General features: G+C 50.0%; 1 protein-coding gene across 1 annotated transcript; it reads right to left on the reverse strand.

Annotated features, from left to right (window-relative positions):
- Positions 1-9,125: 9,125 nt before the first annotated feature.
- Positions 9,126-9,420, reverse strand: LOC101650682 (40S ribosomal protein S28-like). Its single transcript, XM_045292252.1, has one exon. It carries the CDS (start codon positions 9,418-9,420, stop codon positions 9,211-9,213), a length of 210 nt encoding a protein of 69 aa, XP_045148187.1. The 3' UTR covers positions 9,126-9,210.
- Positions 9,421-9,939: the final 519 nt, after the last annotated feature.

The raw sequence follows: 9,939 nt of genomic DNA on the forward strand, positions 1-9,939 counted from the left end.
GGGGCAGGGGATGGACGGACACCAAGAAAGATTTGAAAGGCACTGTGTCATATGCTTGGTGGCCAGGTGCAGGCGTGTGTGATATCTTCTGATAGATGTCTTGCATGGAGTAGCTGCTCAGAAATCTTGTTAAACGAAAGATGAAAATGCAAAACGATAAATGCAAAAATAGTATTCACGCTCGCTTTGGTCATTCCAGTTTTTTTTTTTTCAAAGACAGGAAAACGCTTTTTCAAACCCCATAAGCACATGTCTCTCTCACTGCCATCCAATTATTGTGTCTCATAGTCACCCTATAGGACAGAACAGATTTGCCCCTGTAGGTCTCCGAAACAGGAAAGCTGGGGGAGGCTGCGTGGCACTAGTTCTAGTCTGTAACACATGGGCTTGCCATGGGCAGAAATTGCATCAGGTTAAGGGACGTTGGGGTAATTCCTAGATGCTAAGTGTACAAAGGCATTATGTAGAAAGGCACCCACCCCCCCCTTCCAACCAAAGTGAGTGTAAGGATGAAGTAACTGGGCTGTCACTAGTGATATTATTGTTAAATATACAATTGCTTTCTGGACTTATAGGACACTTTAATTTATACTCATGACAATTGCTTAAACATGTGAGATCCCTTTTGTATCACATACTTCTTCCCCACAGGTTTAAAACACACCTTCTCAACAAACAATGATATATCTTTTCATCGATGCCTGCCAACATACTTACATTCATACTCCAAGCACTTCCACTTAGACGCTTACTCCAAGACCACTCTCACTATAAACATTTGCCCGCAGCTCTCCGTGTGGCCAGACCCACATCCTCAAACCAACCTAACTTGTAGGAGGGGAGATGGTGCTGAGGGAAGCAAATGGCTTGGTGGGAAAGAGCAGGAGGCACCCAAGGACAGGAATGCATTACTTGTTTATTATGGAAAATCCCTCCAGGGCCTTCGAGGGGGGTGTGGGGGAAGGAACACGAAGGGGAAGTTGGAAGCTTGTTTCAACTCTACCTCCCACATCTGGAATCTGGATTTCCGGCTGGACCTCATTATCCTCAAGGCCCCCCAGGCAGAGAGAGACCTTTCTTCGTGGCCCGTCTGAGCAGATGGGACAAGGAGAAAACTTGCAGCACCTGGTTTGCTTTCCATTGCTTCTCAAACAACCTATCCCCGTTTATACCACCCTGAGAGATCTGTGGGACCCCCTCCCTGCCACCCAGGAAGCTGGGGAAAGTTTCTGATGAATCATGAAGCCCTGAGGCTATGCGGGGGTGAACATTGGAGGATGAGTTGAAGCTATAAAGTGCTGACACTTTGTATATGTTTAAAACTTGCCCCAGCCCCCTCCATTCTCACCTCTCCCTTCCTTCTTTATGGCCTTCCCACCTGCCCCAAGCTTACTATGTTTCTATTGGCTACTAATCTTTTCCCAAACCTCTAGGTTATTTTTTTCATCGTGCTTATCACAATAGGGAATTGGTTTCTGTATTCATGTGCTTCTTGTTGTTATTATTTCTCTCCCTTACTAGGATATAACCAGGGTGGATGTATCAAGACAGGACCACATCTGCCCTGTTCTCCGTCGGGTCTCTGTCCGATCTCCAGTGCTTTGCCTGGAGCGTCACCAACCAACCCGTTGGCTGTCAGTTGATTTCAACTCAAGGCAACTTGTGTGTTTGAGAGTAGAACCGTGCTTGAGGGTTTTCTTGGCTGCAATTGTTTGTTTGTTTGGATAGTTACTGTATATTTGTGACTTTCTACACAGTAAAACAGGTTCCCATTCAACAGTCTTTACACATCATGCACCGGAAAGGCAGCGATTCTTCTATAGTCTTCCTTATGCCGTCCCGCTTTTGCATGCCTATGAGTCTGTAGAAAACACCATAGCTTGGGTCAGGCACACCTTAGTCTTCAAAGTGACATTAAGATGGTGGTTAAGATAAAATGGCGCGTACACACACACACACACACACACACACACACACACACACACACACTGAAACCCCAACTCACTGCCTTGGAGTCCATTGTGATTCTATAGGACAGAACAGAACTGTCCCTGTGTATTTCCAAGACTGTAAATGTTTACAGGAGCAGAAAGCCTCATCTTTCTCCTGTGAAGGGGCTGGTGGGTTGGAACTGCTGACCTTGTGGTTAGCAGCCCAATGAGTAACCCACTATGCCACCAGGGCTCCCATGTGTATCCACAGTCAGGGCTTAATAAATACTCTTAAATGAAGAAACAAATGACTTTGAATCCATCTCCTCTGGATGAACTAAACCTAAAATTCTGGGGTAGTTAGCTCCTGAAGTCATCATTTAAATAAAGGTACTCGCTCACTCCCTCACTCACTCTTTCACTCATTCACTCACTCATTCACTCACTCACTCATTCACTCACTCACTCACTCACGCACTCACTCACTCACTCACTCACTCATTCATTCACTCTATCACTCATTCACTCATTCACGTACTCATTCACTCATTCACTGCCATCAAGCTGATTCTGAGATACAGGAGTCGGAAGCCTTGTCTTTCTCCCTCGGAGCGAGGAATGAGCTGCTGGTGGGTTCAGATTGCTGACCTGGGTTAGCCGTGTCAGCACGACACTACCAGGGGAGAGGGAAAAGAGAATTTGGAAGTAGGAACTTCAGAGAAATGGAAGCTGCAAAGGAGGGATGGAGCCAAGGTATTCTACTAGGGGCAGCGATGAGGTTATGGACCGAGGGAGTGGACCCTGGAGCTCCCAGCTGTACATCCAGCAGATGCCAAGGACTAGCTTGTGGGCTTGAGATGGGACAGAAACAGATTAGCAAAAGAAGACTCCAATCGAGGGGTGCTGGAGGAATTTGGGTGTGGACCCCAGCGGTGCTGTTTATTAAGTGTGTGATTTGGGCCCCCTCCTTGACTTATCTGAAAATCTGTTTCCTCAATGGAAAAAACAACCCCCCACGGGCAACTTGATCTGAAAGTTGTTGGGAAGAGCAAGGCAGTGAGAACATTGTTCCTGGGCACCCAGTAGGTGTTTCTTCCCTGTTGGCCATTGTTGCGATCACTGTGGTGATGCTGCCGGCCAGCAGGAGCTCAGCACGGAGTAGGGAGACAGGAGGAAACCGAGCCTCTAAGAACCGAGCTCATCAGATGTTGGCTCTTCTCTCTCCCTTCCTCCTCCCTCCAGACAGAAGTGGAGACTTCTGCATTCCTCTCTTGGTCAGCCTGTCAAAGAACTTCAAAGCACGCATCTCTTCCACGCACATTTTAGCAGGAACACTGCTCACCGGAGGCGTGGGCAGGCTGAGGTGGCCAGTTCCTGGTAGCAAGTTAATAAGTGACCCCAGAGTGTTCTTTTGCGCCTTCAGGAGGCCCCGGATCACTCCTTGGCAGTTTCTCTGACGCAAGAGGATGGAGCACCACGGGCAGGTCACAGCAGCGACACATACCGGACCGCTCGCCCTGGGGTGCAGCTCGGTCCTGTCCAGCCCGGTTCAGCCCAGCTTCACAGGACGGGCCTTAGCAGGACCCAGCAGCCTGTTCAAAGGCACCAACACTGCTACCCTGGCTTCTTAGGGCCCCAGTGTCCTAGTGCCTCCCGCTGGCCTCAGTCTCTCCAACTTTATCCATCTTGGTCACTGCTCTCTTTGCAGTGCCCAGGACTATGCCAGGAGCCCTGGGATATAACGAGCCACTCATTGGGCTGCTAACTGCAAGGTCAGCAGTTTGAAACCACCAACCACACCTGGAGAAAGACAAAGTTTTCTACTCTCTGTCCTATAGGGTTGCTATGAGTTGCAATCGATTCAAGGGCAGTGAGTGAATTCCGAGGACTAACAGGAGCCACAGTGGCACAGTGGGCTGCCAACAAGAGGTCAGCAGTTCGAATCCACCAGCTGTTCCATGTGGGGAAGATGGGGCAGTTTGATTCTGTGAAGATTTACCGCCTCAGAAACCTTATGGGGCAGCTCCACTCTGTCCTATGGGGATGCTGTGAGCTGGACTTCACTGGGTGGCAGTGGATTTGAAGTTCGGACCATACCTTTTAGTAAATAGCAGTTTGAAACAACTGATTGACAGTGAGACAACTTCGACTCATGGTGACCCCCCTGTTTCAAGTAGAACTGTGCTCCATGGGGTTTCCAAGGATGACTTTTCAGAAACAGATCACTAGGCCTTTCTTCCAAGGAGCTCTAGGATGACTAGTAATATACATGCCTTTTTTCCTTCTTTTTCCCCCATTTTATTGGGGGCTCTTACAGCTCTTGTTACCATCCATCCATCCATTGTGTCAAGCACATTTGTACATAAGTTGCCATCGTCATTTTCAAAACATTTTCTTTCTACTTGAGCCCTTGGTATCAGTTCATTTTCCCCCTCCCCTCCCTCCCTCATGATCCCTTGATAATTTATAATTCCCCCCCCCCATGTTTTACACCGACTGCTGTCTCCCTTCACCCGCTTTTCTGTTGCCCCTCCCCCTAGGAAAGGGTTATATGTAGGTCATTGTAATTGATTCCCCTTTGCTCCCCCCATGTTCTCCTTCCTCTCCTGGTATGGCTATTCTCATTATTGGTCCATAGGGGTTTATCTCTCCTAGATTCCTTGTGTTTCCAGCTCTTATCTGTACCAGTATGCATACTCTGGTCTAGCTGGGTTTGTAAGGTAGAATTGCGGTCATGATAGTGTGTGTGTGGAGGAAGCATTAAAGAACTAGAGGAAAGTTGTGTGTCATCGCTGCTATTCTGCGCCCTGACTGGCTCATTTCTTCCCTGTGACCCTTCTGTAAGGGGATGTCCAATTGTCTACAGATGGACTTTGGGTCTCCACTCTGCCCTCCCCCTCATTCACTTTGATATGATTTTTTGTTTTGGGTCCTTTATGCCTGATATCTGATCCCATCGACACCTCATGATCACACAGGCTGGTGTGCTTCTTCCATGTGGGCTTGGTTGCTTCTCAGCTAGATGGCCGCTTGTTTACCTTCAAGCCTTTTAGACCCCAGACGCTATATCTTTTGATAGCCGGGCACCATCAGCTTTCTTCACATTTGCTTATACACCCACTTTGTCTTCAGCAACCGTGTCAGGGAAGGTGAGCATCTCAGAATGCCGGCAGGTTATTAAAACAAAGTGTTCTTGGGTTGATGGAGTACTTGAGTGAAGGCCCAATGTCCGTCTGCTGCCTTAATACTTAACAAATAAATATATGTGCATAGATCTATTTCCCTATCATTATATATAAATGTATTTACATATGTACATACCTGTATTTAGACCTCTGTAAATGCCCTTTGCCTCCTAGTTATTTTCCTCTATTTCCTTTTACTTTCCTCTTGTCCCACCATCATGTTCGGCCTTCATTCGGGGACTTGCAATAGTATGGTTAGCATCTGAGGGCCGAATGCTTGTACCACTCAGGGACTCCTCAACAAATACAGGACGTTGGAAGAGGCCAGAAATAGAGTGCTCCCTACTTCATTAATGGTGTAGAACTGTTCCTATGGGAAGCAGCCTGCACCTCAGGACACCCAAACCCCAAACCCAGTTGCTTTACGTCCACTGTGACTCCTGACCACACTGTCAGACAGAGTCGACCTGGCTTTCCAGCACTGTCATCTCTAGGGCAGGAGTCTTGGTGGCGCAGCAGTCAGGCGGTTAACTGCTAACCCAAAGATCCCCAATTTGAACCCCCGAGATGTTCCACAGGAGAGCTACGGCAGTCTGTCCCCTAAAGATAAACAATGCCCCCACCCCCAATAACCACCCCACCAAAAAACACTGCCATCAAGTCAGTTCTGATTTACAGTGATCTGATCTGTGGGATAGAGTAGAATCTTTCCTTAGGGTTTCTAATCTTTAAGGCAGCAAGCTGACAGTCTCATCTCTCTCCTAAGGAACAGTGAGTGGGTTTGAACCCACCACCTGGCTGTTAGCCCCTGATGCTTTACCACTGCACCTCACTATATAGGTTGCCCCAAGGTCGGCCCTGGAGACTTGAGTCAAAGCATGTTCATGGGTCTTAAAAAAGTACAACAAATCCGTGATTTCTTTTTGTGGCTAGATGTTTTAGAGACCCTGTATTTACGGGGTGAATTGCTGTGTAAAGAGAAACACTGGATTCGAGACTGCTGCTTCTCCCTGCTCTCAGACTTCATGATTCGGTGCAGTCTCCCACGTGGAGCGAGACACGTCCGTCCCTTTCCCTCTTGCCGTGGTCTTGTTCTTTCAGATGTGGGGGGAAGGGCCCAGGTCCCTCCAGGGGCCTCTCCCTGTGGGGGCGGTGCTCCACGGGAGGAGGGAGGACTGGGGCTTGATCCATTGCCAGGGGCTGGGCCCGAGGCAGTTTTCTGGGAAGAGTAGGTGCCCAGTGTGACTCAGAGCCAAGTTAGGGAAAAAAAACGAGCTCACTGGCTCGCTTGCACTCTCCCGCTGGCACCCTCCCGCTGGCAGGGTTTGACCATGAGCTCATGAAAGAGGAAGCTGGTTTGGGTGGGAGGTGGCTGCTCAGTTTTTCCTCCTGGTTTCTCTCCATCACCTCAGGGATTCCCTGGAGGGTCTGGCCCTCACGGTCCTGTCATCCTGGTCTCTGGGTAGACCCTGTCTGCCTTCTGGGATGCTCCTTTCCCGGACAGCTGGTCAGTCGCTGCCCCAGGTTAGAAATCTCACCCAGCCCAGCAGGGGAATGGCTCACAGGGGGCTTCAAAAAGTTCCCGGAGATTCCAATAGTTTGTTCATTTCCGTTTTCCTGGACCGTTTTGGAATCTGCTGGGATTTTATGGGTCCCGTGGCTCACCGCTGAGCCTGGCCACTGCCACCATGGCCACGGACCACCCCCTGGCTGGGCGCCTGTTAGTGCTGCAGCTCTGAAGCGGAAGAGTGGTTGCCACTCCTGGACCCTGCATGAAGGGCTAGTGGAATCGACCGGATGGCAGCGTTGGGTTTTTAATAGCTAGGATTCCCCCAGTTCAGGAAAGAGACATAGGATGGCTGGATCCCAGCCAAGACCTAGTACTTTTGGTATGCGGGACAGACTACCACCAGAAGGCACGTGTTCTTGTAGCAGAAGTAATGACATGTTCTGAATTCTTCCCTCCAGCCCATCTTCCACGCCTTATTTGCCACTCTGAAGAGAGGCTAACAGCGTTCAGACACAACGTCCCTGGTGGCTGTGGCAGGTCCTCCTTTCTCCTGGGAGGAGTACAGTGCACCCGGGGCTCCGTGAATCCCAGCAGACTTGATGGGACTTTTGTGAGGATACATTGTTCGCTGGTTTAGTCAGCTCCCGACACGTGGCAAGCCCCGTGTGTTACAGCATCGAACGGCTACGGAGTTTCCTTGGCTTTAATATTTTTTATTTTTTAAATCATTTTACTGGGGGCTCTTACAACTCATCACCATCTATCTATCCATCCATTGTGATCAGCACATTTGCACATTTAGTTGCCATCATCATTCTCAAAACATTTTCTTTCTACTTGAGCCCTTGGTATCAGCTCCTCATTCCCACCCCCCCTCATCCCCCACCCTCTCCCTCCCTCGCAAACCCTTGATAATTTATAAATTATTATTATTATTTTTAAGTCTTGGTCTGACCGATGTCTCCCTTCACCCACTTTTCTGTTGTCTGTCCCCCTGGGAGGGGGTTATATGTAGATCATTGTGATCGGTTCCCCCTCTCTCCCCCACTTTCCCCTTCCCCTCCTGGGGCTTTAATCTTTATGGACGTGGATCTCAAAGCATTTTCCCGTGGGGCCACTGTGAGAGTTGGCGTGATCCATTTTGGTTAGCAGTGTATATCTTTAGCTCCAGATGAAACGGACACTCTCCCCCACCCCGCAAAGCGGTTTACCATTTTAATACTGGGATGGGACTACTTCAACGAGGCTACACAAACCTCTCTCTCTTAGAAATTCTTCTGTCAAATCTGTCAAATCTGTCAAATGCCCAAATGTTTTCTTTGTCAGGGTCACGTTCTCTCTTGGTGGGCTGGACTGGTCACCCCAGGGACCAGCAGACTGCCCCCAGGAGAGCTGGTCTGTCCTGACTGCTAAGCAGCTTCAGGGCCCAGAGGCGGTTTACAGGCACACACCTCCCTCACCTCACGGTCGGACCACCCTTGAGACTCAGCATCGCTGTCAGCGATGCTGCTCACCCTCTGTTTCTGCGAAGTGACTCAGTACAGGTCCCTGGAATAATGCAAAGTCAATGTTAGGTAGCATAACAGGGGGGTTGCCCCTCTCCATCCCTTCAGGAGATTGGAGGAGAATCAGGTGAGCCCCCAGCCAGCCATAAAGACTAATTGGGCACCAAATCTAGGCCCAGGTAGGCTTAATTCAGCCAATGGGGGTCAACCAATACCTTCGACCATGCCTCCCCGCAAGAGGCCTTATATACCTTGACCTTGAGACCTCCCCACCTCTTCTTTGCCCTTTGGCTCCTGTCCTGTGCCCGCTAGGCCGTGCTGAAGTCTCCCTGGCCTCTGGCCACCACGTGTGGGTGCGCAGTCCCACGAGGTTGCCCGTGTTCAGTGACTGTAAAACTTGAAACGTCTTCCGTCCTTTATAAAAACCCACTGGGATCACAAACCAGGCTTCGCCGTGCATTCTTTCTCGTGCGAAGCCAAGAACTGAGGTATTTCCCACCCGAGAAACATAACAGTAGCCCTGGGCTCCCCTTCTTGAGATAGCGCTGTTCTGTGTGCTACACTTGAATTCACTCATTGAGCCCACCCAAACACCCACTATCACTACCATGTATGATCCCATTTGACAGATAAGCAAAATGAGGCAGTCACCTTCGCACATCGCCAAGAAGTAGTGGGAGTTAGGTTTTAGCCCAGGTTCAAAGGCATTCCAGAGCCCAGCAGTGCAGCACAGTGATCAGAGCATGCTCAGCTGCCCGGCTCACCTCCAAGTTTCAACTCACTCATTTCTCACGGCAAGGCAGCCCTCATTTGACAGATGGGCAAACAGCACACAGTGGCTGGGCGGGGACTGGCAACCTGGATGCTTGGCTGTAAAGGCAACGCTGTCAGCCTCTGTGCATGCCTGCCTCCCAGCAGTCCTCATTAATAACATGATAAGTCAGCTCACTGGCCTCGCTCCTTGTGTCTCTGGAGCTTGTTTTTTTTTTTTACATACAATATAAACGCTTTATTGAATAGTCGCAGCTCATCCCCGTTGATCAAGTGGTCGGCCAGACATCCGAGACCCGGCCGCGGCCTCAGCGCAGCCTCCGAGCTTTTCGCTCCGACTCCAGCAGAGTGAGCACGTCGCCCTCGCGCACCTGGCCTTTCACGTTGCGGATGATGGAGCTGCTCGTGTCCTCCATGAACCCCACGCGCACCTGCGTGCACTGTCCCTGGGAGCCGGTCCGGCCCAGCACTTTGGTGACTCTGGCCAGCTTGGTGGGCTGCACAAGGCTGGTGTCCATGTTGGCGGGGCGGCGGCGGTCGGGGGTCGGGCGGAGAGCGTGTCTCTGGAGTTTTGCACAGCAGTGGAATCCAGCCAGTTCATATCAGTTCGGCAGAACAGATGCCTAATTTTTTGTTGAGTTTGGTGAACGGGTTGTTAAAATGGCACTAGCAATTCGGGTTCTACCTTAGCCCAAAGGCCAATCCTTACACTGTTTTAATGATCAATCATCTGCACAACAGCATATTCTAAGCACCAGTAGTAATGTTCATTCCACCCATAGTGAGAGTTAAGGTTTATTGTGCCAACCTGGCTGATAAACACATGTGGGATTAATTGAAGGACAGAGAGATAAATGGTTCAGTGAGCGCTCCTTTGGAGTTCTCGGGTCTCTTGCTTTGTGAGGATTGGACCAGGGTGCAGCTGCCTTAGCAGTTCCCTGCTTCAGCTGGTAAGGCTCACTTCCTGCAAGACATCCCCAAGGAGAAGCCACATGGAGCTACCCTGATGCAGCCCTGGGTGCTGGAGCAGCCGTGCG

Source organism: Echinops telfairi, unplaced genomic scaffold, assembly GCF_000313985.2.
Source record: "Echinops telfairi isolate 266 unplaced genomic scaffold, ASM31398v2 ScPeMD7_655;HRSCAF=1070, whole genome shotgun sequence".
Taxonomy (NCBI): Eukaryota; Metazoa; Chordata; class Mammalia; order Afrosoricida; family Tenrecidae; genus Echinops; species Echinops telfairi.

Bases quoted from the DNA above. Each gene is read 5' to 3' on its own strand.
- LOC101650682 (XM_045292252.1), bottom strand. From the start codon at position 9,420: ATGGACACCAGCCTTGTGCAGCCCACCAAGCTGGCCAGAGTCACCAAA.